Source organism: Barbatula barbatula (genome assembly GCF_947034865.1).
Source record: "Barbatula barbatula genome assembly, chromosome: 17".
NCBI classification, from domain to species: Eukaryota; Metazoa; Chordata; class Actinopteri; order Cypriniformes; family Nemacheilidae; genus Barbatula; species Barbatula barbatula.
In genome coordinates, this window is record NC_136780.1 from 16,827,042 (window position 1) to 16,854,913 (window position 27,872).

General features: G+C 40.2%; 1 protein-coding gene across 2 annotated transcripts; it reads right to left on the minus strand.

Annotated features, from left to right (window-relative positions):
- Positions 1-3,884: 3,884 nt before the first annotated feature.
- cpeb2 (cytoplasmic polyadenylation element binding protein 2) lies at positions 3,885-23,412 on the minus strand. 2 transcript variants are annotated; one of them, XM_079478369.1, is made up of 11 exons: positions 22,282-23,406; positions 18,786-19,055; positions 13,815-13,905; positions 10,268-10,318; positions 8,345-8,368; positions 7,608-7,772; positions 6,364-6,453; positions 5,870-5,988; positions 5,672-5,786; positions 5,371-5,552; positions 3,885-5,237 (listed from the first exon to the last, which is right to left on the minus strand). In XM_079478369.1, exons 1-11 carry the CDS (start codon positions 23,131-23,133, stop codon positions 5,010-5,012), a joined length of 2,187 nt encoding a protein of 728 aa, XP_079334495.1. In that variant the 5' UTR covers positions 23,134-23,406; the 3' UTR covers positions 3,885-5,009. The 2 variants fall into 2 exon arrangements, with proteins under 2 accessions (XP_079334495.1, XP_079334496.1); XM_079478370.1 differs by lacking the exons at positions 8,345-8,368; positions 10,268-10,318 and having other exon boundaries at positions 22,282-23,412.
- Between the last annotated feature and the right edge of the window lie 4,460 nt (positions 23,413-27,872).

Here is a 27,872-nt window from a genome sequence, read left to right on the forward strand (position 1 = left end):
CTTTGGTCTCTCTAGAGTCACACATGGCTACAGTCTACATTAAATAAGTGCAAAATCTGGCGAGAACAGACAAAACATCCCAATTTAACTCCTAAAGAACTTGTAAACGTGTCAAGCCTTACTCAAAATTTGACCTGAACACGGTGACGTGTCTACTTTGTGGAGTGTTGTTTTCTGTCTAGGCCTAACCCGCATTTATGTTTATGTCCAATAAAGGGTCCCATAGAAACGCACTCTCGTCTCTCGGACACTGATCTCTTTATGCTATATGACTGGACTGCACGTAGAGAACCATAAACATGTCGCTTATTTTAAGGTAAAACATGTTATATTCACTGTAGAAATTCCCGGGATTTCCAGGTACTGCCACTATTGACATGTTTTCCGCTGTGGCCAAACTAATGCGATGTTTAAGGTTTGTCGATTGATAAGGCAGAAGAAGTGAATGTAAAATCAGATCGAGGTCAAAGTATTAGATATATTATGTTTACCTTGAATGTTTTTATTGCTTGTCAGATCTGTGATAATGGGAGTTGGAGTTTCGGTTCCTGTTTTGATCAATTCGGGGCTGGACTAAATTACCCGAATCACCTCGGAAGTTGTGTTTGGATTTAACAATCAACATACAGTCCACAGTAACTCGCAATCCTGAATGTTTTCTTTATTCTTATGGGGCTTAGAGATTTACATAATCAATGGAAATTCTATATTGTGGATATTTTTGTTACGTTTTCATTATATGACAAATCTGTAGGCTACGTTATATTTCTGCAGAGGGCGCTGAAAGGCGCAGAATGCCGAATTCTATTAAGATGCATATTCAGATGCCATGTTTAAATGTTAAAAGAGATTAAATATCACATACTGTCTGTACGAGGAAATCCACCCCAGAGTCAATATTGTTGATGTATAACGTCATTTAAAAATAATGTGAATGGACAAAAAGAACCGGTGGAGTTACAAACTATAGACATAGACCTATGATAGCAAAAAGGTCAATAGGCCTAAACATTAAATTCAAATTACAACAATGAGTAGAATAAGAGAAGTATAATGTACACCCATCATAATTGATTAAAAAAGGCCATCAAGCCCCGTCTCTTTTCTTCTAAATTCTACCATTTATTCGATTAAATATGAAATATAGTTGTTGAATTAAACATACATACAAATATTCTTTAGCATAGGCATTTTATATTTATTCTTGTAATTCCCATGTTATATAGATCACAAATCCCTAACCCATTTTAGCTCAAAGAGATTTAGGCATATTGATGGCCATAATAAATCCAGAAGTTGTCCCAGTTTGTCTAAATGATTTAACAACTGTTTATCTAGACAGATAAAGAATACCAAAATCCAATGAGACGTAGCTCGTGTCTGAACAGAATGGGTCTTTATTCAGGAAACGAAAGAAAAAGATTGTAATCAACACCCCATTTAAATACAAAATAAAGAACAACATGATATTCAGTTTGCATATCAAAGAGCCATTCAGTAATAATTACAGTCTGATCAATTCATAAACCACTTGTGTGAATCTCTACACAAACTTGATTTAGAAACTAGAACATTACCAATAGTACAAAGATTTTAGCTTTAAAAATAATTCAAATTGAAATCATATTTTAGCAGTTAGCATCATAAAATTATATATTCATCTCTTTCCACATAAAAATACAAAATAATATTAATGACATATAATATGAAAAATTATCCCAAATATTTTGCTACCATTAGTGTAAAATAAAAAACAAAAACAAACAAAAAAGAAATAGAAATATGCATGAAAAAGTTTCTCCTTTTGTTAGCAAAACACTATCCAAAATAACTACAATCATTTACATCAGTACAAAGATATCTGGATTTAAAAATAGTTGCAATGAAAAAAAGGGGTTTCATCTTTTCTGACAGTAAAAAATGACACTGTGAATCAGAAATTTGCAAAATATGCAATGAAAAAAATAAATCTGCATTAAAAAGGTATACACTGCAAATCTCACTTTTTTTATACAAACATTAGAAACAGTATTGCACGTCACAACACAGATTCGAGGTTAGTAAGCCTTTCAAAATGTGTTATATTCAAGTTTCTGAGTATCAGTGAGGGGAGGGCTGATACCCCTCCATCTAACCGGGGAGAGTCTCAAGTGTTTCCCATGAACATAGTAGAACCCTCAATGTTTCCTTCCTTCAAATAAAATACACGACCAACTTAAATAGTAACCAAATCCATGTGTGCTAAGCAATAATACATAAATAGATTCATATACACATAACTGCCGGATGTTTCGAGAAACAAAGGGTTTTACGTCTTCCAGCGTAACCATAAATACGTGGGCAAATAAAGTGAGCGCTGGAGGTCTACGGAAATAGAAAAATACAATTTAAATCAAATAGTTATCTGTCTACAAAAATAGTCAAATAAATATGATTTTGGAAAATGGCGACAACAAAAATACACATACGCACGTACGAAGCAACAGTGTTGAACACGCAAAACAGAACAGAGTACTCGTCACAAACAGCTTGCAAACAATGAAAGACAGGTGTTGTTGACAGCGTGGCGGCCATTTTGTTTACAACAAGGCCACCACGTGAGAATTTCCCCCTGTGATGGAACAACGATTCACATATTTCAAGTGTTGACGCGTTACAAGGTTCCCAAAAAACACCTTCGCTACTATTCAGAGTACACAGTTTAAATAGAATCTGGGTCCAGCGTCTTAAATAAGACATCAAATAAGTTACTATGTAAAAATAAAGATATTTAAATTATCCAATAGACTTAAATTATTATCACCTGTTTTAAAGAATTAAAATAGTATACAAAAAATGTGATGTGATACAAAATAAGAAACTATTTTGCACTTGAGTCCAAACCAGGAGGAACTAGTTTTCCCAGTGGAGAAAAGAGAGGAGAGAGACATTGAAAGGGTAGTGCATCACATGTCCTACAAAGTGATTTGAGATTCCAAAGTCTGGGAAAAGGCGACACGTCAACAAATAAATATCTTACTTAAAAATACACATACGTAATAAATAAAACATACAATCTCAGCTCACTGTTGACACTTGAAAGGTTAAATCACACATACAAACTATTACAGTACCACAGGGCGCTGAATTCTTCACCAAACCCAAGAACACGAGGAGTGCAAAAAAGAACGAGAGAGAGAGAGAGAGACAGCAGATAGACAGATAGAAAGAGCAATACAGTACCAAACAGCTGGTTTTAGCACCAGCGACCACTGCTTCTGTAGAGATTGTCCATAAGACTGCTCAAACACAGAGAATCACCTGACTACTCTGAAAACCAAAAGAATCTCAATATGAACGCTACGCGACAAAAATATCCTACGAAGTTCCTCTCTCCTCTCTTTTCTCCATTCACGTCTGTATTTACTGATCTTTTGTTGTCCACATAATACGTAATCTACACGGACGATGAACGCAATTACGATTCCTTCTGCGCAAATTCATATGTCTACACGACCTAGATCAGACGTACTACTGACAGCGAGAGCGCAGACGGGTTCCTATCCTGCAACGGGACACGTCACTTAAGTTGACTATCATAATAAGAGGGGTGGGAAGGGGGATTCAGGGATGTTCAGGGGTAAATGTCGAGACGGTTCTTGCGATCCTCTAGATCCAAGAGCTTAAATCGAATTGAAACCTCAATTCGTAACTATACACGGCACATAGACGAGACACAAAAATCACAGGACAGCACACCGTCTCTTGACTACTTATCAAGTTACAAAATGGCTACTACTCTAAAAACTAAAGCCACTTTTCTCGTAATAAGTTTGTAAAGGATTCATCACAACAACGCATGCAGAGGTTTGTTACGGATAATTTTACAATTTTTTTTTACCTTTTGTTATTATTGATTATCTTATATCTAAGACTCTGACCTTTTCGCCTCATGCTACATTAAATTCCTCTGTTTGTCGTTAATATGCATCGTGTTTGGTTTGATAAGTTTTTTTTCTTTCGTATATGTGCTGGTAACCTTTACACTGCATGCAAATGATGTACAGCCACAAACATGCACGTAGGTTTTCACATTCTGTGTTTCCATGGCAACAGGTCGGCCATGACTTTGTGAGAGGAGCACACTGCATTTCTGCTCGTGACGTCGTCATTGACATCACAATGGCATTACATAGAATGCTATCTACTCATTGATATCCTATATAGCAGCAAAGCTTCTTCTATAGCTTGTGATTAAATTGCAAGAGTAGAGCAATAAAAAGCCAGATTAATATTCTGAGGTATTATAATTTTTTTGCCAGTAAAAAATGGAAATTCTCTTCCATAATAGTAATCATTAGCGAATCATTCCTATTTCTGCTAACCGCACGTGGGAACATGGGGGAAGGGGAAATCGTATTGTTTTTGTTTTATCTCGCGGCAGAAACGTCTCTTTTACAGGCCGCGCATTTTGCTACCTTTGGTTCGAAATCCAGGGCAGGCATCAGAAAACACGACGTCATCAAGGGTTTTCCAGAGACAATTGCGCACTTTGCCCACTAGGAGGGGATTTAGCAGCAGACGAACATAGACTGACCAAACGAACAAACGAAACAAACCGACTGCCTGCCCCCCAAGCGAAAACACTCTTGCTTCTACTCTTTAAATCTCACATATAAAAATAATTTGAAAAAACTACAAAAAATCAATCTCTTTTTTCGTAATCTCCTTTTTAAAAAACATGAAAGTACCACAAAAACTCTGTTCCGAGCCTGAGATGTGCAGGGAGGGGGAGAAAGAAGTGGTTTGGTGAAATAAACTGAGGCTTGTAGTGTTTCTGGCTGCTACAAAAGATAAAGATATATTTATATATTTATAGTCATATATATTCTCTATATACTGTCTATGGTTACGTAACTCTATACTGACAGCTTGAATTCAGTGGTCAAACAAAGCATCTTTTTTCCCCGCTGCAGACGTGTGGTTTCGGCTTCGTCTTGCCTGCTACCGCTCTCGCAGAATTTCCGTCTTTAGTTCCAGCGGAAGTGGATCTGGCGGGGACGGTCGGCTCCTTCTTTCACGAGCGGTTTGTGGAACTCCCGGCCGGCGCGGGAGTGGATGTTTGCCCAGCAGAACTCGCAGTAATACTGCAGACAGGTGACGTTGGCGCAAAAGAACGGAGCGAACTTCCCTCCGCATCGCGCTCCCTGACACTCGTCGCACAGCTGGTCGTCCAGGACGTACGGCTTCACCTCCACCTGTGTCGCAAATGTAAAAAAAAAACGTATTTGTTGTACATTTACCGTTCCTTTTGTAACCGTTTTGTTTTTCTTAAGCGCAGTTACGGTCACAAAAAGGTGGCAACATAACCAATGAGCTCGGTCTGGTTACCCGTTTGTCAATGTCGCCATGTTGCAGCTGGACGAATCGAGCACTGATGGCAGCGATGTAGCTCTGCTGATTGGAGAAGGCTACACGCCCCGCCCCCTTCGGGTACTTCAGCTCCGGATCGGTGTCAATACCGGCATAACAAACTCCACCATACAAGCGGTCCATTATCATCGCCAGCTCCACTTGAGCGAGCGAGACACAACAACACAAATTAAAGTCTGTTTCCTCAAATACAAAATCTTAAGAGGTTTTTTGTATTGGCATCTCTTTATGATGCTGTCCGGTTTTCAGTTCGAACTACCTGCTCTAAGTGGGCGTGGCACTCCTCCCACAAAGATGGTCTTGCGAGGGTCCAGTGGCTGAGAGCCGTCCATCACGAAATCACTGTCACTTAGGTTCCATGGACGAATTTGGACCTAAAAACATCGTACAAAGATCCACTATGTAATCGCAGAGTATACATGCTAATGTGCATATAAATGCTTGTGTCTGAACTCACAGGCTTGTCTTTAATGGTGGGGCTGGACACACACAGGTAAAGCTTTCCGTCCTCCTCCATACAGGCTTCGATCAGGGCCTGCACCGAGCTCTCCTCTTGGAACAGGAGGAAGGCGTAACCTAGACAACAGCCCAACACAGCCAATCAGCACGAGGATAGAAGGCAGTAACTAGTACAACCTAAAGCTTTGCGCGACATATGGTGCTTACTAGATGTAGTTAAAGATAAAATTGTGTATTAGAAAAAAACAATAAATGTGTATTTTGTGATTTGATTAATAAAATACTACATTTATGAATGATATATCATTTAATATTATATTAAAATATATGTGTATATACTTTAATTTGGATTTATTTAACACCCATTTATGTTAATGAATATTATTGATGTCTACACTATTATTTTTTGTTCAAACACTGTAATGAAAAATGTGGTAGCCTTTACACTATTAGTGTATGTAGATGCCCCAGACAGCCATCTTCATGAATTACCTTTAGGAGGAAAGTAAGACTTGCTCTCTGCTTTGTGTGGCCAATCAACAACCAGGTGACCAAAGCGCCGGAAACTGCTTGTGATTTCGTCTGCGTAAAATGTGAGAAAGTTAAAGAAATGTCATCAAGTACACATATCCACACCGAGCAACCGGCACATTATACTCGTATTATGTTACTGAAAAGCATGCAGAAGGTTATATTTTTGTTCAGATGATATTTCCGAGCTACAGCAATATTAGCATTTGTTGATTAAACAAACTCTCTGTGATATCAGATACTAGTATACATTAGCTTTATCCCAATTCAGAGGCTGCATCCTCAGAAGGCTTCTTGCAGAGACTGAATGGGCCCTATTTTAACGATCTTAGCGCACGGTCCAAAGCGCAAGGCGCAACAAGTACACTTAGGGTGTGTCGAATCCCCTTTTGCTAGTATAAGAACGGGAAAATGGTGGGGGCACCAAGCGCATGGTCTTAAAGGGTTGTCCCATTTCTCTAAATGAGTCATGGGTGTGTTTTGGCAGGTAAACCAATCAGAGTCTCCAATTCCCTTTAAGAACTTTAGCTTAGTTAAGTTCAACTATATAATCTACAGAAGGGTCCCTGTCAGTGTTTTAATATTATATATTACTTTGTACTCTCATTCTAAGGTTTGTTCATTTAATCAGCTGTTGGGAAGTTTAATCTACAGCAATGCGTCATATTCTCCACATAAAATTAAAACTTCTGGCTCCATATTTGTTTTAAAAACTCGCAACTAGGAATCCTCTTGTAGGCTAAACCCCCTAATTTCATTTCGCTTTGTAGGCTGCATCCCTTGCCTTTGAAGTCTGTTTTCTTCGAAGGATCCAGCCTTTGAATTGGGATGCAGCTATTATTGCAGTGGATATTCTGTATCATAGCAACCAACACGTCTCAGCTGAAGAAACACTATCAAGCACTCACAGCTGGCGTTTCTGGCCACTTAAAAATGCTTCAGTGGATAAAGGGTCGATATCTGTTCAATATACATTTTTGTATTATTGTATTAAGTTTAAACTAGATCTGCTCTGACCCGAAATTAACATTCCTCAATAGCGGCAGCCATTTTGTTTGCTCAGTAAAGGTTTTAAGTTTCTCAGAGTGGTTATTGAATAAAGAACAGCAGAAAGCTTTCAGTGGCACCAGGGAAACAAACCTCTCATTAAAAACATACTGAGTACCAAGACCACCATACAAGTTTTCAAATTGTTTCACACTAACCTTCGTCGATGTCAGGCGGTAGACCGCCCACAAACACTTTGCGGGAGAACCTCTCGATGCGTTCCCCATTCTGATGGGGGTAACAGTGAGGAGACCCCAGAACACCCTGGTTGCCATGGCCATCGTCAAGTAGACCGTCGTCAATGGGAAAGAGGGAGGAGCGTCCTGTAAAAAGAGAAATGACAGGTGAGAACACATCCTTAGACCAACATAAACACAAAAGCACCATTAACACTCATTTAAGCATCCGTCTATGGTAATCTGATCAGAAGTGGCCAGTCGAGACAGATTGTCCTTGACAAGTGCACCTCAAATCCATCTCATTTCGATCAAATGCTAATTCGTCTAGATCTTTTCTTAATTTATTACCTTTTTTATTTATGTGATTAGTAGACGATAAATCTGATGTTGATTCTGAATTGGATGATTTTAACGCTGCCCACTTGTGATGAGACCACCTGAGACGCTCTGTGATGATGCATGTCAAAGTGTGTATGCATCTAGGACTGGAACACTGAACCAATTTCAAAAATCCCATCTGCTCTCATTATACCAGACGTCATTCTTAAATTAACAACCTGATAAAATAGTGTCGCTAATGGCCAAGAAAAACAGAAGCGTCACACAGATTTTGAGTCTACAAAAATGTCGAATACCCACACAAACACTGTAGGCCTACACGTACACACAGAATACTGCCATGCCAACACAGCTTGAACAAAGAAAGTCGATTTTACCTCGTCGTCTCCCATAGCTCCTGGCTGCATGTGAACAAAAACAATACAGGAAAACTATGAAACAACGAACGGAACATTTTACTTTCGTTATTTTGAGATTTCTAATATCTTTCTCTCTCACACACACACAAGTTAACAGACTTTGGGCAAACATCGAGTCAGTCATTTTCTGTGAGCTTAATGGGAATGCTGGTTTTAATTGGTTTTGGTTTGACTGCACTGTTCCCAACTCATATAACTCCAAAATATTCCCATGTATCAACAATATTCAGTGAGGTCCAGTAAGAAACTAGTAAACTTCTTAGTCAGCAAGACCACACTTATTTACCAACTTAACCAGCAAGACTTGATAAACTACTGTATCATCACAAGAAAAAATACCTTGGTTGACTAGCATCACCAAGTTAGACTTGCTGGAAAACACTTTGGCCATTAAAGCTTGCATGATGTATTAAAATCATCAGAAAAGTGCATATCGCAACGTTATAGTTTGCCAATGTCATTCATTGTGTTCCATTTTAAGTCAAATTAGTTACTGTTGTTAATTAAAGAAATATTGAATAGCAAAAATCACCTTTGAAGATTGTCATGTTGTCTTGTTGTATTTTTATCTTAACTTGTGCCTCTCTTAAAAAGTTAATTGGATCCAACTCATGGTCAGTAAAATGCATTTTATGCAGAAAAAATTGCTAGTATCTGACGATAGATAATAAAATCGGTATCGGCCAAAAGAAATCCTATCGGTGCATCCCAAGTTTTTGTTGATGTTTTAACTCCTATCCAGTTCCCTACTTATTTGGCCTAGTTACATACTTTTCGGGCAACCAAAATCCGAAGAAGGCCTCTAAATTGAAATTTTGCAAGCCCTGCATCTCCAAAATCCACAAAAATAATGAACACTTTGACTAGAGGTCACTTCACACAAAGAACAATAACTATTAAATATTAGCATCCACACAAACAGACGTTAATGCTGCATTTTCACATTTGAAATGTGTGACACCTTTAAAATCACATAGATTTTAATGTCAATGTCAATGGATAAGAAACTCCCTCTGAAAGTTATCCTCTGTTTAATTTGTCGTAAGTTGTGGTGTATACTCTGCTATTCTCTTTATACGTATAGCTCAGGGTGTTAAAGGGGTTTGTTCAGATCCCCAACGCTGAGTTATTGCTTCAAACAGAAAACAGCAAAGAGCTCAAAAATATTTATTTTGACTCATTTTGTGTAACAGTGCGATCTACTATCATCCATTTATGCAAAACGAAAGCAAGTTTTACTGAAGATTTGGCATAAATGCAAACTTCACCATCCTATCTAGTTTCAGAGACCATAAACTAAATTGGGTAAAGTGAATCCAAGCCCAGTGAGAGTTTGTTCACGCTTGCTAAAAATGGAAAACTGGCAAACGCTGCGTCTGGATGAAGCAAGCTGATTAGTCGAGCCAGGATTGCTCAAACCAGATGAGTGTTAAATGCAAAATTGTGCAACATTACGAAATGCCTCTTTATCTCAAATGTAGCTCTTGTCACGGATGTTGATACAGCAATATCGGCCAATATAGTCCTTCAGTTGTGCTAAAATACCTTGACACTGATATTCATCAAACAGTAATATCAAATATTAACCTTAGCTTACATGTCATTGACTATCTACAAGAGAAAGGAGGTCACTTAAAGAATCTGCTTCAATTTTTATAAAAGATGTAAGTCTCTGCTATATTGTGATATATGCCCTTTATCTGAGACTCTTTATCGGTATCACATAATTCTGTTGACTGGGAACAGTAACTGATTTCATGTAGTCCATTTTCCTCGACATTTCTGATTTCCCAGTTGTATATTTCTTATGGGCATGGTCTCTGGTGGGTTTTAGTGAGTTTCAGACAAGATGAAAACAGAAAAGCTGACTTTTATAATTACCATTGAACATGAGCAGGCCGTCAGCGCCGGGGTGGGGACATCCCACACGGCCTGAACATGGGACAGAGAGAGAGAGAGAGTGAAATTTATGACACAAACAAATCATTGAATGTCAAACCTACCGCCTCTAAAGCCACGCTCACTGTATGTCTGTATCTTCAAGGCATCTTCGCCTTAAAGTTCTCAAACTCTCAAGTCACAAGACAACCAAGAAACATTTACTTGCAAAATAACGTCTTTTAAAATGATTGCAATATATTTCAAATGTTGCTTGGTTGTAGATCACCAGCAAATATTCAACACATGCCTCAACCCTAATGGGAAAATTTGCTGCTATGAGGAAGTAAAGTAGCTTTTGACACGCACGTGAGCACACTTGGCTCAAACCAGGGCTGCACCCTTAATCGTATTTTATCATGATAACGATTTTTGCTTCCCACATTTAATTAAGCAAAGTCATTGTGATATCAATTCATTCTAAAAGCAAGCACAAAAACCCAGATTAGGTCAGAAAATCATGGCAAAGCTTATATTTTTACTATTTAATACTTTTTTGCAAAACCCACACACAACCATGAAGGTTGACCAAAGATTTACAAACAAAAGAACAAGAAATCAAAAATGGAGCTGCAAGGTTTCACTCCAAAGGTGAAACAATGAAAAAGAGTCTCTTAAAGGGCGGTACACACGGAGCCGACGATCGGCCTTCGGACAGGTTTTGAGCATCGTCTTGCTTAGGTTTTCTGGTGTGTCTGGTGTGGCTAAAGTAAGCCCTTGTCTCCCTTTTTTTTAATCGGAGGAGGAGCCCGTGTGGGAGTCAGATCATTTTTATTTGGCTGCATCTGTCATACCAATACGATGTTTTATGTCATACTGACAAACTTTTATAGCTAAAATAAAGGCAGTCTGGATTGAGTTGGTGTTGTAATGTTAATACTAAAAAATAAAACAGGTTGCCTACCTGTTTCCCCGAAACATAGTGTAATCATTACATTCCCCTATGGAGATACAATCCAGGTAGTTTGTTTTTTGACTCACTAAGATTGGACCTTCAGCATGAGGAACAAACCAGATATATCATAACTACGTCTGTGATGAGCGAGATTTGTGTGAATCTGGAAGCAAACGCTGCTTTTTTATGTTTTGTATCCCAGCTCTTCCGGTTTCCCATTTTGGCTATCAAATATAAATGGTTCCTGCTGGAATGGAAACGTATTCCTCTCACGCAGGCGCAGAACGAACGTGCTACTTGGCCAATGGGTTTCGACCACCGGCTTGATGTGTCAGTGCAATTTGACGCAGTCAACTTCATCTGACCTCACAGTCTGCTTTTCGTTGTGGTAGTTTGTCGCGTCAGCTTGGTGTGTACCTTATTTAACAGACACATGCAGTAGCTCAAACACACACACACCATCTGTTGTTCAATGAATAAACAGATGCATTAAGAGACACAATTGTACGCAGACTTCACAAGCTCCGGTGGGTCCTTCATGCGGTGAAGCAATTTGCTTTTCAGATCCTGTACAATAACACCACAAGGCAACCCAATATTGTGTGTATGGTTCTCTGGTATCCGTGCAAAATGTTAAATATTTCAACAGCACTGAAGTTGTTTTCAGTGTTTTGTTTTGGGTCATGTCAGCACATTCACTGATGCTGGCTGTCACAACTGCTCGGGACGACCCATTAACCCAGCAATCCTTTGCTTAGCGGGTTTCTGAGAAGTGGTTTGCTCAGCACATCTCACGCGATCTGTTCCATTAGGAGCATTATGGCACATTACCAAAGCTAAGTGTGTCTACCGTACCGGTGGCTTAGCCACATTTTAAACTCAACACGCCCATTCACACTAAAATCAATAACTTGTAAAGCACCACAATGAAAAATCTCAGTCGGGACCAAAAATTCAGTATGCAAAAAATAAAAAAATATATAGTTAGACATAATATTAGACTTTTAATTTCATGAATTTAATGAATTGACGAACTAAAAACTGAAAATAATATCTGAAACTGGACACATCACATCAAAACTGGACACTAAATATTTTATTCTTCATTCAGTTATCTGTGATTCACTAGTTTTGAGATTTTCATTTGAATTATTGCTATTGTGTTATTCTCCACACAACAAGGCCCCTGTTTTTATAAAAAAATCATGTGTTTATTCCTCAAACAGGATATGTCAATGTTCCCTTCCAGAACAAGACAACTTAAGTGAAGTGACTGTTAAAGCATGCACAACTAAGCTGGTCAAATGTATTAACAAAATCAAATTTGATTTCACATTGACTAAAAAAGGGGCCGGTGGAAGCCGCAGGGACGTCCCTCATTTATTCTGTTCCTTGGCTGTCACACACAGAGCGTCAGAGTGTGTCCTGCACTAAATATAGTCTGTGCACACACCCATCTCTCTCTCTCTCTGTCTTACTGCAGTTAGTGCCGCCCCATGTGTCTGGTCAATCTGCTTAAGCAGGCTGATCGAGAAGCTCGACTGAGAAAGCGCAGTGCCACACCCAGCCCTCACACTCGCATCTCTGTCCTGCTGTGACACTACGAAAGGTCCTTCGGCCAAAAAACAGATCAGCCGACACGTTCTTTGGGTTCAACTAAAATGATGCAGGCCGTGCATTACAGTGATAATACCGGGATTGAGAGGTGCTGTTATACCCCCATGTGAAACATCATTTGCAATGACTCAACTATATTGCCCAGATATTGAATGAGAAAAAAAACGTTGGGAAGGACTTACTGTCCATCCAACATCTGGCTGGAGTGCAGTAAAATGAACCAATGAAACATGGACAGAAAGACATTCATGTTGATAAAATAATGTCGTGTGGCATGTTGGTCGAGAGTGCGGCAACCTGCGTAATATTAAAATGCTCAATATAGCCGCCCTAGCGAGGCTTTGTGTATGCATAGTATCTAAAGCAACATGATTTTAGCCGGCGAATTTAGAAAAAACAGTATTCCCATTCACGTCTTGTTTGACTGCCCTAACTGCCCGGAGGAGCGCTGCAAAGATGGCCGCCCAGTGGCACGACTTCCCTAAACGGACTTTGATTCCCATCTCAAGGGTCCTTTGCCTATCTCACTCCCCTGTCTCTCCCCATTGTTTCCTCTCTATTATTCTGTCCTGTTAAATCATAAAAAGCATATTGTTTTTTATAACATTTGTTACAAAATGTATAAAAGATGGGTACTTTTGTATAATTGTGTAATGGGAATTATTTTTAACTTTAAGGCAATCAAGGTGTGCATATATTCGCTGACATATCATCTCAGGTTTAAGCTCCAAAACTGTTTGATAAGCTCTTTTTGACACTTTAAACATTGAGCCCAAACAAACAACTGCCGCACACACAGAAAACCTCAAATGGCAAGCGCTGGTTTTAAGCAATGAAGGCAGACCTTGTGTCAGTCACGATATCTGAAAAATATATTTATCAATGATCATGCAGCATTGCACATGTACATGTGGTCTTTAAAAGCCTTTTAATCCAGTTACCATGACAACATTGCATCGAGCAGGAAATGGCTCTTACCCTTCATAGGATCCTGCTCTGCCCTCATGATGTCAATCAGTGAACTCTCCAACGAATGCATGTTCAGACTGTCGTACATCCTGGAGCGATCCTGAGAAAGAAGGAGAATGATACACTTATAATATGTGCATTTACAGATGAACACTAGTTAGTCTCAAATAGGCTTGGGTATTGTTGTAAATCCATACTTTTAAAAAAGAGCCACAAAACACCGGTGGATGACAATTAAGAACAATATGAAAAATGAAAAATATTTATTAAATGATAAACAAACCACACAAAAAATTCACAATTAAAGTTTTAAGTGATGTGAAATGAGCATGGACACTAACATTGCTAGAAAGATGTTATAGTGTTTACTGTTTACCCTCCAACTACAACAAAATGCTCACCATAGTTGTATGAAATATGGGCAGAAATGCGTTGAATATAACAATAGATTAAGTCCATACAGAAAGCCTTCTAGGCTACATTCTATGTGCATTCTTTTAAAATCAGAGGGTACGTATAATGAATAAGTAAAATTATATGCCTATACATGCAGCCAAGCTTCACAGACTGATGTATAGAGAAGGTTTTTGCACTTTCATTGCTGTGTCTCGCTTGTCTGTCGACTGTCAAATACGTTACTATGTTAAGAACATGCTCCACGGCACGCACCACACGCTTCATTGACTTTAAACGCGTCAAAAATGTCTCAACCGATGGCTCAGTCAGCATTTAAGTGGCACCGAAATGAAGCACCGAAATCTGCATTTTGAATCAGTCCAGTTACATACCGGATATATAGGTACTGGTGCCATATTGGTACCCAACCCTACTCTCAAATAGACACTGCAGCCATCTTCGTTCTAGAGGGATGGGATAACAAAACATGTACGTATGTAGTCAAAAGTGGACTTGCACCCTTGAACGTGGCGAATCGCATTCTTTCCGAGCTGGCTGCTCTGAGCAGGAATAGAGTCTGTTTGTGTTGGCCGCCAATGAGCCAGGTTGCCCCTGAATCCCTGGAATACTGCGGCAGACCCTCTGGAATTTTGTTTGGAGAACTATGGTGTGTAGAATTAACCAGGCAGGAATGTACGTGCGGGACAGATTTGCATGTGTCGCATGTTTTCAGTCGGGTTGGCGAGAATACCCCTCTTCCCTCCTGTGTACATTAACCAATGTCATACCACCTGCCTAACAACATTCTGTGGATATCTGTGTCATTACCACAATGAGCCCAGGAAGGAATGTGAAGATAAACACAGCCATCCGCCAACCCTACAAGACCTGTGTGTGAACGTCAAAGGAAACACATGCCCTGTGCGCAGCTGACACTAACATGGTGCACATACAATGGTCTCTGTCTGTAGTCCATCGCGAGACCTGCTAGTGTATGACTGCAGTTCTTTCCACATTTTTCACACAATGAACACAAAGATGTGATCAAGTAAAAGGATAGATACCCAAAAATAAAGAGTTTAAGTTATTCATGTGGTTCAAAACCTGTATAGGAATCTTTCTATAATAGCTTTATACTACCAACAAATAATATAGATTTTTTTGTAAACTTTCTGATCATTTCTAGCCCTGTAAGCTGGTTATTGCGAATAGCAGGTATTGCAGCATGCTAATCTTTGCATATAAACTTAAATACTAGGGATATTAAATGCAAATGTAAAAATATACTAAATATCTAAATAAATACGGAGGTATTTGTAGTACATTAAAGAACCTCTGAAATCAAAACTGAGACTCTCAAGCACTGATGTTCATCTTCTTGTGAAATTTCTTTCAGATGAATTCAGCATATTTAATCAGCATCTGAAATGACTTTCCCTTACTCCTGGTGTGCTAGTGTAACATATTTACATCCACTCATGTCCCTGGACAATTCATAGACTATTTTCCTTCTAAATATTTGTTCACAAGAAGTTTAAACTGTAAAAAATGTTGTTTGCTGCTGTGTTCAATGTAATTTAAGACACTCTTCAGTCAGAATGGTGAGTGCATACTGTACACATACACACATACATTTATTTTTCTATTATGATGCGGACTTTCCATTAACTTTTTCCATTCATTTATACTATTTTTATTCTGAGATAATATTCTCATGAGTTGAAACCTTTGGCTGCTCCCAAAACACTGGAGGTTTCAGGTTTTACTTGAGAGATGAATACAGCAAAACCTCATACACATTAAGCAATAGCACTAGGTTTTGTTATAGGTGAATGAGCTACCATCACCCCATTTCATTACAGCTTCCAGTTACAAACTACTCATTAACTATCCATAATAATAAAAGAATAATCTTCATAATCATTCGAATGAGAACGTCACTTAGGCATATGTAATGGTTCCGCTTTCACTGGCAAGTATGTTTATGATAAACATTGACCGAAAAACACCCAGGACGCAGGAGCTCAATGCGTCACACGCAGTTGCCTTCGATTAGACCTGTCACAGCCATCTGCCTCCCACAGGTAAAGCAGGTTTTAATGCCAAAGCTTACATCATTCCGGTGCTGTTTACAGTATCCCGTCCTATTCAGAGGTCCTTTACTAAAGCTTACAGACGCAGCGAGGCTGGGAAGGTGCTAGCGATGCTAAATATAGCTTTAGCGACATCACCAAAAATAGAGTCTGAAAAGCAGCTCAGTTCCGAGCGAGAAACACGAGGCACGAAGACTCGTTCACGAGTCATCTGTCATTCTTCCACCAATGTAAGGCTAGCGGTTTGCTAGTTACCGGTGTGACATCGGCTAATGTTTATAGTTGGATTTAACAAAATCGTTACAGTCTGTTTGGCTTTCTTTCCGTCCTTTTCTTTGGCTTTTCAGTTCTCAGATTAAGGAGTGATCCATCATACACTCATTAAAATGGTTTAAAAACTAATTCCAATGTAGCATGTGGATAATGCTAACTGTATAAATATTGTCCGTCAAACACAAAATGATATAACAAGAATAATGGCTTACCAGTAATTGATAAACTAAGAAAAGTGAAAATAACTTGAACGCTTTCTGATACACACGGAAACCTAATCTGTGTTTACTAAACGAATAAAGCTAAAATGATAGGTCAACTTTGGGTGACAATGATAGCATGCTACCCTCATATTATCTGACCCACTACACTGTACCTGTAAAATGACAGCACAAAAAGTCCTTTCCAGGGTTCTAATTTTATTGTTGCCACTTTCTATGTTTCACGTCCAGTTCTCACATTTGAGTGTTATTTCATTCAACATCCTTTCGTTTTTCTCTCGTCAAAACATGACACATTACATCTGCGGTCTGTACACAAACACAGAGAAGAAATGAGAGGCGCGTGGAATGTGAGGAATTCCAAACGGCACCCTGTTAATGGAAATGAACAATACCATAGATACTAGTTGAGTCAAGCCTGTTTCCTGACAAAGGAGAAAGTGATGAAGGCGGCCAAACTTGTCTCAAGGCGGAGGATACAATTAAGGAATTGTCGTGATGTGGCCAAGATTATCTTGTTCAAAATGAACTGAGAATTTGTTTAGAATCATCCTTTACATGATATCATAGAATTACCAACGTTTCAAAATGCAACTCGCACATCAAAACACTTAACTCTAATCTATCAATCTTACACTACCTGCCAAAACATGTCTGGGTCATGTTTTACTCCAAAATAAAAATGAATTATTCATATTTTATAAAAAAACTAATAAACACAGGAAGGCCATTTTATTTATGCATGTATAATGAGATTCGCCCGCATGGGTCAATATAGTTGTTGGCACACCTCTACCCCAAAACTACCCCACCTGAAACCAGGCACCCCTCCCCTCCTTCAAGTGCTGTAATATGTTAGAAAATAGGCAACAGACAGGGTGTATCCAGAAACACTGGAGTGATTCATGTGTGAATGCCCGGCTGTTTCAACTCATCTACAAAACAATGGGTCAACTTGGCAAAACCTGTGCCACACTCGCTGTCTCTACCTTTAGCTTTATAATACGCTTTTAATGTGTACTTTTAAACATACTCTGTAGTCTCACCGTGTTTTTTCTCAAAATGTTTTTTTATGAATTACATTGGGCTGGGGAATTTATCTAGGGCTACTGAAAGATTATAGTTTTGGTAGGGATCTTTAAAAAATCACATTACTTTTTGGGCTATACAAAAATGCTAAATAAATGCAATATAGACATTCGTCATTTTTGTCATTTTGAATCTTAGTAATTTTCCACATTTTAAGACTTTTATTGTCCCGAATTAGTCTATAAGAAAAACGCCCGATAATGAGGGTTGAGGACAGGTTCCATCAGGACGAAACCAGCAAAACCCTTGGTGACCTCACTATGACTCATCATTGTCTTCAGATCCTGAGGAAGGGTTTGGATCAGGTTTTGGAACAATGTGTGCAACGCATTTGTTTTACACACAATTCGATTAGCGATACAATATGCTAGCGATTGAAATCGATTCACAAATGTCAATGTTAGGTACATGTTAAACGTTACTAAATATAATAACGTGACGTCTTTGGAACAAATAAGACGGAAGTCAACTGCAAGAGCGGTGCAGCACACCTCACACGCAAACACAGCAGAGCATACAGGAGCAGTAGAGAAAGAGGGAAAACCAAATACATTCAGCCCTGTAGGACTAACTGCAAAATAAACGAAATAAATGTTTACGATGGTCTTTCTCTGCATCTGCCCTGTGCAGTGAGTGAGCGACAGGGAGAATATACTTTACTTGTCAGTAAGTGCAAAATAGCGTTTCCCAAAACATGTCACTGTTTAGACTTAAGAACATGACAAGTAAACACAATTCTAAATCGAATCGTGAGGGACCAAATGATTGCCACCCCTACGATTTATATACGGTTCAAATGGACATCGTCACTTGAATGTAATTTCCCTCCTGGTTGCGACAGCATAGTTGGTGGTACCTTGCAGTGCGATCGGTTTAAATTTAGTTGCTTTTGGCAGATGCACACATACCTGCAGGGGTAGCAGCGTGTTGCTGTTGTTGTCGGTACGGAACATATTTTCTTCGATCCAGGACTTGGGCCCAAAGGTCCCGGCGGAGCGGGGAAATTTAGGAGGAGCAATGACATTGCTGGAGAAAGGTTTCTTCATAGGAGAGATCTGGTTGACCCCGCCGGAAACTCCAAAACTACCCCCACGCCGATGGTCTCTGCCCCAGGACATCCCACCGGAGTTCCAGCCACTTCCTTGATGGCTGCCCCACGGGGACGGCTTCATCATGGGCTAGAGGTACAAGGAAAAGGTGTGGTCAGAACCCAAACATACTTGAGCGTGAACGTTTTTTGCTACGTAAGCTTGATTTTCACACATTGTTGCAATGCAATTCATAATGAGTGTTACATTCTTTCAGCATTGACGCAAGGGGGGGGGGGGGGGGCATTAGTGTATAGGGGTGTAACGATACACTCAGTTTACAATTTGATACAATACCTGGTTCACAATACAACAGTAAAAAAATTAAATCTGGAATCCAGAACTTTTGCCCCGATGTTGCCATATCTGTTTAAGATCAAATTGAAGGTACTTATCTTTACATGGGTTGAATAACAGGATGGACACTGATAAATAAAACAGTTAGAATTATTAGAAAAGGAATTAAGAAAGCAAAACCCTAGTAGAGAGCTCTTAAAGCAGTAAAAGCACCAAATTCAAACACCAAAACATTTAAACATAAGATATTTTAAGGGTCATATGACACGGCTAAAACGAATATATATATCAGGTTCTAAAGCAATTGTACTGACAGGTACGCCCAAATTACTTGCGTATACGGTCTTAGTCAAATCATACCACAAACTGATGTAGATTTGTGGGGGTGAGGTTAAACGAGGCGTTTCAGGCAGGTCTGGGTGAGCATTAGCTTTTAGATAGAATGCATCTTTTGTTCCGACACTTACATTTTTGCAATTTTACGTGTCTAATACATGCATGGGCTACTTATAACACAACAAAGACAAAGAAAAACACGTATTCGCGCCGTATGAGCCCCTTAAGATAAGTCACATGTTGGCATCTCAACTAATAGGATTAAAAATAGTTATATCATAAAAACATTGCCATCGCTCAGCTCTATACATGTAGTCATTTTTAAAAACCAAAAGCACAACTTATCTTTACACTCCTATGTAAATCTCAGACATGATGTTTTGCCAACACAACTATACCTATGACACAACTAATGTGTGTTGGAATTTAAGCAAGTGACTGCCATAATCACCCGTATGTGAGTTACTTTGAGTGTGGCCACTGTGTTGTAAGAGTAAGAAGATTTAAAGATTTGAATCTAACACTGCACATCCCATGAGTGCTTACAGCAACCACACAAATGTTCAGTGTACTCTCCCACTCCCTTAAATTGCATACACACATTGACAAAAAAATTATATTTATCAATAAAGGTTGGATTGTGTTGCGTCATTGCATTATGCGCACTCTCCCCAAATTAAGCACCACACCCATTCCATAATGCCGTTGGTGTGTAACTGGGTAATGGCTCGACTCGAGCCTGCACGTGTGGGTTCAAGATTGTGTGCGCATACAATCTGGTTGAGTGTTTACGGGACTGTGAGAGATAATTACAGTTGATGGCGTCTAGACACTGGGAAAGATGATGCTGAGTGTTATCAGCATTGCAGCAAGATGGAAACCACATACTGGTGTAGAAATGAGACAACAGAAATGCCTCAAACGGTAGAGATTAGGCTATATACACAATAAAATGTTTGTTGCTTATTTCGAAAGATCAATAAAGTAAAGGGATAGGTCACACAAACCTAAAAAATATTTTGTCATTTACTCATCCTAATGTCCTTTCAAACCTGTATGACTCCTTTGACTGTATTTTGTCGACTGATGGTAACCCGACCAACATTTGCTCCCATTGACCTCTAGAGTATGAACACAAAACCACTGAAACATTTCTCAAATTGTCTTCTTTTGTGTTTCACAGAGGAAATAGTGGATTCGAATGACAATCTTTTTTATTTTGGGGTGAACTAGATCACGTTTAATAAACTATTAAAAAAATAATGAACCATTTGGTGAATTACTACAGAAATCATTTTTCGCTCAATTACCATAAACATCCGCGATCACCCACGCCTACATACGCAGAATTGTTTTGTCCTGAATAGAGGGTGTCGGTGTCTCAAGCTTTGCTATAATATCTGGCTGAAAGACGTGTAGTCTTAACAGCTGTCACACCAGCACGACTTCAGTATGAAATGTCACTGGTATATAAGGCCACTCCTAAAATCATGTGATCATCTCCCCTCCTCCTCTACCCCACCCCCTCTGGACGTGACACACAGTACTGGCAACAAGGCCTCAAATACTTAGTATCTAAAGATAATGTATCTGCCACAACATAATGTCAAACATAACCGGGTTCTATATGCTAATCATCTGTCTTTTTTCTCGATCTGAATGTTGTTAAAGATAATGCATTAAGATAAATTATTTAAATCGATAATTGCTTACACCAGATGTGCCTGTATGTTCGTATTAGTTTGCTGTTGTATATGTGTATACATGTTATGCGAATATAAACCAAACATTTTGTTTGCCGAGATGCTGTAGATTCAGGGCAGCGACACTCCTCGAAACCCTGCAGAAAGTGTGACACTCCTGTGTTTTGAAATGTAAAGATATAGTAGCTTTCGCTGCAAAAAACCCAGCTTTTTTCGAGCAATGCTGCGGTTAGCATGACATGTCACGTGAAGTCTTTAGACAATAACATAACAGCTTGTGCACGTCTCCACTTTGAGAAAAAAACGACTTCAAAACGTTCTCGCAGTTTACCTTCAGCAGTATGTAAATTTGACCTAAAGCTGTTTAGCATACCCCAGGTACCTATTATGTGCAATTGTGCAGTATACAGCCAGAGCTCAATTCATAGAATACAGTATCCCAGGATGCAATTGGCCCGAATTGACCTTCAATTAACAGCCCCACTAACGGACAAAATTTTTCCTTATTTTTTTATTTAGAAATTTGACACACGCACACATATTATTGCATACGGTTTTGTATAGGTTATTGCTTTTTAAAATCTGGTAAGCGGTATGTACGCTGAGTGTTATTCAGTAAGCTAGTCTTTAATTCCGAACAGAAGCAATGTATGTATGTTACTATCCGTAAACCGTTGCATGTTTAAAATCAAGAGTAAAAGGCGTTTCTTTACTAGCCTGAATCGTGGTGACGCGCTGACAGACAGACAGGCCGCATTTGTATTCTTGGCAGTGGGCACAGACGTCACAATGGTTCCATTGAGCGCTTCAACAGTGCAGCGTTGCGTTATGACGCAACAGCAGCATGTCGAGGCCTCGGTTACGTCACAATGACAGTTCAACGGCCAGTTTCATCCTCCGTTATAGCAGCGTTTATAACATCGTTATCCTATAGTACCTACATAGCATGAGTGAAAATGAATCGGCGACGGTGAGCTCACCTGGTGGTGGTTGTAATTGTTCCGCTGCTGCAGAAAGGCGCCCTGCTGCGGCGGCATCTGCGGGCTGACCGGGGACCGGCGGCTCTGCGGCTGCTGATGGGGGACGTTGAAGGGGCTGCCGAAACCCTGCACGGGGCACGGATTGGCCGACATGGGCGAAAAGCTCTGAAAGAAGCCGGAGGGCATGCCGGGGTAAAAATTATCGGGCTCGGTGCTGGGTATCGGGTTAATTGCGTTGGCAGAATTGGAGACGGGCGGAGGGGGGGAGCTCGTCTGAACGGACCACGGCGTTCCGAAACCGGGCAGGGTGGGGGACGCCGAGCCGCCCACGGGGTTCTGCATCTCCTCATGGGGGAGGTTCGGAAAAGCGGCTCCGAGCATGCTATTGCCACCGGTGCCGCCGTTGTTGGTGTGGTGGGCGCTGGGGGACTCCATCTGAATCTTCACCTTGGACGATGGCGCATCGGTGTCCGGGCCCGTGGAGGAGTAGGGCTGCGGTGGCAGGTGGGGTGGGGGAGGCTCAGCCTGCTGACTTAACTGCTGATGTATGTTCCGGTCGTGCTGAAGGTCACCGACCGTCCGTGCGTGACCTACAGCGGGGTAAAGGCTCAGGTCGTTGTCGCCGGTGCTGCTCTTGTCGCCGTTGGTCTCGCCGGAGTGAGAGGCTGTCAGTCCCGCAGGCTCATCCTGCATGTTGCGCTGATGTGACGGGAAAAGAGACGCCAGAGGCGAGCTGCTGCCGCGGCACACCGGAGAGGAGCTGGAATAGGGTGCGAACGCGCCTCTGCCGAACAGTGTAGTGCTGCTAGTGATGTTCGCTGTCTGCAACAATCCGAACCCGTAATCACCCATTTATTGCGCCAGCTTTCCTATTCCCAGGCCTCGTCAAGAACAATAAGAGAATCCAAGAACTTCTGTTTGGAGCGAGAGAGGAGGAGCTTTCGGTCGAGTCGGTCGCCTTTTCATCAACTGCGAATATAATGTTTAATTGTCTGCGGCTTTTTTAGCCGTTCTAGCCTTCCGTCCGACCGACCGCGCATCCCCCTCCTCGCGTTACCGGCTGATCGGCTCCTGCGGCAGAGGATTAAAACTCCTGCACGCGCGTCACCCTCGCGTCATAACGACGGGCACGCCCCTTCAGCGTGCTTTAGAGCCGCAGAGAGCCGCAATGTGCGCGTCAGTCATTCATTATTCAGGAGGTGCAGCAGCAGAGCAGACCGGTCCGGCCTGAATGCTGAGCTCAGAGGCTCTCGGTCGAGAATATGGCAGCTGTTTTGTCAACTGCTCATTGTGGTGTCTTCGCCTCGTTATGAACCTTTAGCCGTCATAATTTTTAGATAGGAGCCATGCTTGGTGGACGCAATACGTGCATCCACGCAATAGCTGCGAACATCAACATGTACAATTGTTAACCATCAACCGTTACAATGAAAGTCACTATAGAATGCATTTATGAAGAGTGTTTTCTTTTTTAGGGGTGTTTTATTGGTTCCTGTCATCCAGATCGCATCCCACCAATAGAACCCAACACATCAGGCCTTCCCCTCGGAAACCATTATAGCTTTTCGTGCCTCATCACAATAACCTTGGAAATGCAAGCGATAATTGCTCTGCCGACATGTCAAAAACATGTTCACATTTACTACAATGAAAGTGTTTCTATTGTTATTCAACCAGAATGGCAGGCATTACCAGTGGTGACTAAATGCAATTTTGGATTATTAATCATGCGGCAATGTAGCACATATGATGTGTGTATTATATGATGTACTCTTTAGTTTACTGTATATTGCATGAATCATGTTGTACGACATGAAGTTATAGCATTAACGTGACATACCATGGTCTGTGTTAAAGTCTATCTACTTCATCTCAGTACAATGGCACCACCTCGGTTCCTTTTTTTAAAGGTAAAGTGTATGTACCACTACACAAGTTCTACAGTATATGGATTGTAGTCTAGTAGATAGTGAATGTAAAAAGTGCAGCCTCACAATGTGCAGTGACGCTGGATGCTAAAAATATCTCATTAAAATGCTACCGGGTGTCAAGGAGATGAATTCCCAATGCATGCTTAAACAGCATCCTCATGCTTCTAATGAGAGGACATTATACTGTCTCTCTAGTCTTTGTCCACCTTTGAAAGCATCTGATCCCTTTTGACAGCTGGTCGTGTTTGTGCCTCCCTCGTCAAATGTGGCATTTGTTTTAACCGCTCCTCAGCCTCTCTCACTCACTGCTGGGGTCTCCTCAATCCTGATCAATAGCGAAAGCTATTATAGGATGGGTACCGGGGGAAGGTGATTCATTGTGGCACACAGGCCTCATTTTCCATTTCAATCATTTTTATGTGTTGTATATCCAAATTGATTCAATCACACCAAAGCGACCCTGAGGAGAGATTAATCGTATAATCATTGATCTAAGCCAATCAGACCTTTAACTCCACGCAGTGACAGTTGTGACAGTTACACACGTCTCGATTGATCAAAGCCGTCTCACTTTTTTCCATTTGCATGTGCGCTGCATCATAAATACCTACAAAATGCATACCTTCCATCGATTTACCACGGGACGTGCTGTCATATGCAAACCAAATCAAATGAGAAGATGTCAATCTGATCCTAAAACAAATGCATCAACCCCTGCATGCTGCCTTTGGAGTCAGTAATGGGGCGCTCGGTGGTGTTTGGAATAACCAAAACTAGCAGCTGATCCTCCCCCTTGTTCCCATACATAATTTGTTTTTTAAAATTCACAAGGAGGTTTATAGAGAAATGGACAATTGTGCTGAAATGAGGATGGAGAAAGATGAGATATTGGGAAAATAGTTAGACTGGAAAGAGGAGAGTCAGTGATATGGCAGACGGACAATGTACGCAATCTAATTTACTGATTACCACCACCATATAGATTTGAACCAAAAACCAGCTGGCCCTCTAAGTGTGTGTGCGCGCATGTGCCTGTGTGTGAAAAACAAAGAGAATTCTCTTTACAAATACACTTACACCAACAAAACACCTGTCTGCAGTCAGTTCAAGGTTTTATTTTCATTCTTTGTTATGCTGATAGTATAATAATCTCCCTCTCTCATTTATATATTATTTTAAATTCTATCTTATAACCCGAATATTGCGTTAAATGCTAATTCTGTACAGACCACACTCTGTTCTAGCTAGATCAAGTTCCACCTTCAATGTAATCTATGCGTTTTATCATCAGTTATTACAGTCACTTCGGAAGGAAATAGCACATCTCTCCTCAAGCCCAATGTAGAACAAATGGTTTCACACCAAAGCTTAGAATTTAGGGTCAATGTTGGCTAAACACATGCAGATGCATCTCGCTGCGCAAGCAAAATTTCACACATCGTTGAATTTCGCAATACATCGTCCAGCAAGTATGCTTCAATAATTAAATCGCAATCATAAAAGAAAATTCAAGCAATGCCTGATATGACAATACTTGTATAATGTTATGGTGCACAAGAAAAAGGAAATGTAAAAATCTCTATGGACATAGCTGAGCTAAACTGGATTAAAACATTTCACCAGCTGATAAGTGCATAGATGACAGTGTATTTATTCCCCTGAGGCCTGACAAATACACATCTTGGTCATCGCTTGTATTCTCTTGAGATCCCTTTTTCACATCCCCTTCCTCCATGCTCTTCTTCAGCTGTTGGACCCATAAACAGAGACTCCTCCTCCCTCTCTTCTTGCTGCCCAGATGGGGCAGTTCTACCAGTTTAAGGGCAGGTGTGGCAGCCCTGGCCAGTGCTGAGCAATCATTGGCTGTGATTAGAGTGTGTGATTTCTGGGTGGGGTTCAGTGTTTGTGTGTCTGCGGTGGCGGGGGGTGGATGGTGGTTATAATGGGGCAAGCTGCCAGCTGCTGTCCACTTCTCAATGTATAGCCTGCTAAAATAGAATGGGGGTTGCATATGTGTGTGCGTGTGAGAGTGAGATACAAGCTCTGTCCCAAAAACCCAGTGAACAGATAGCATTTCACTAAGCATCATACACAAAAATCCCATAATGCACTTTGCCTAAGTAATGAAAGTTCATTCAAGATGGTGCATGACCTAAATGGACTAAAGGTAAATATTTTACCTGATGCCTGTGGGTGATATGTATTTTTTGAGCTTTATGGAATTGACTTAGCAACATGCTAACAACTAACAAACTAAAACCCAAACTAAGTCGTGACTCTCTACTGCACAAAGCGCTTTTTGTATGATATGTAGAGTTGCTGTCTATGTGGATGTGGAAATGAGTTACTTATTATTTCCATGTGCTATGAAGGAAGTACAGACCAGATTGAAAAACAAAGATACAGTTTGTGCTCATCATCACATTGGGGTGTCAAATTCAGTTTTGTGGCAGCTGACCTACTAAAAAACACACGCACACACACACACACGCACGCACGCAGGCACACACACACACACACACACACACACACACACACACACACACACACACACACACACACACACACACACACACACACACACACACACACACACACACACACACACACACACACACACAGGGTGTAGGGGAAACACTTACTCTCAGCCGGTGTAAATGTAGTGTCATGTGAATGTATATTTAGAATGGTGAACTTGCTAACCAGTCTATTTTCAGATTTCTGAGAAGACCCTGTGAGTCACTCCATGCAAATAAACATCCGAAGACTAGAATATATAGTTTATGTAGATGCATATATTTTAGATATGTGTAGGTTTACTGCAGACTGGTAAATACTCTTTAAAGGTAAGATCTCTGCTTTTACTCTTCCCCAATCTGGCAAATTTTGGAACACTTCAAAAGTGTTTCAATAGCCCCACTACATATAATCTCATCAGCAATGGGTTTAAAAGGCTCAAATGTGCAGCTGTATCTGATTCAAAGAGAGGAATCACTGTTTGACAAAGCTTTCTTGTTTCTATAGTACATTTGACAGAGAAAGAAATGTTGGGCTATTTTTCGAACCAGAAAAATCTAATCTAATGATCTTTAAATCCCGTAAACCTAGCAAGCCTACAAATTATAGATTAATTTGTAATAAGATTTTAACTAGACCTGTTTGCTCTGACAATTATCACAATTGCTATTGTTTATTAACTATGATTATTATGGTTAAGCATTTGAACAATTCCCCAACACTACAATTTAGCATTTGCAAGGCGGTCTCCATATAGGAGGGACCTGAGTCATGTGTAAGGACCAGAATATCTTCCTCTTGCGATTTCGAGAAATGCATTTCTTTAATATAGTGTGGAATTGCTGACATATTTCACAAGTTAACACACACAAAACTTGTGATGTCTGTATCACCTCTGTATATTTGTATTTTACATTTCTATGAAATGCTTTGTTTGATTATATTTAATTTTGTTATGAAAAACATATACATCTCAATAGATCCATCCTTGGCCAAACAGAGCTAATGAATGAGTGAATGAAGAGTCATTGAGTGGTTTGTTCTCTTTCTGTTATGGTCCCAATAAGAAAGACGGAGAGATGAATGAATGCTTATTGAGATAGACAACAGCTGCTAGATCTAAACCTTAAAAATGTACATTGG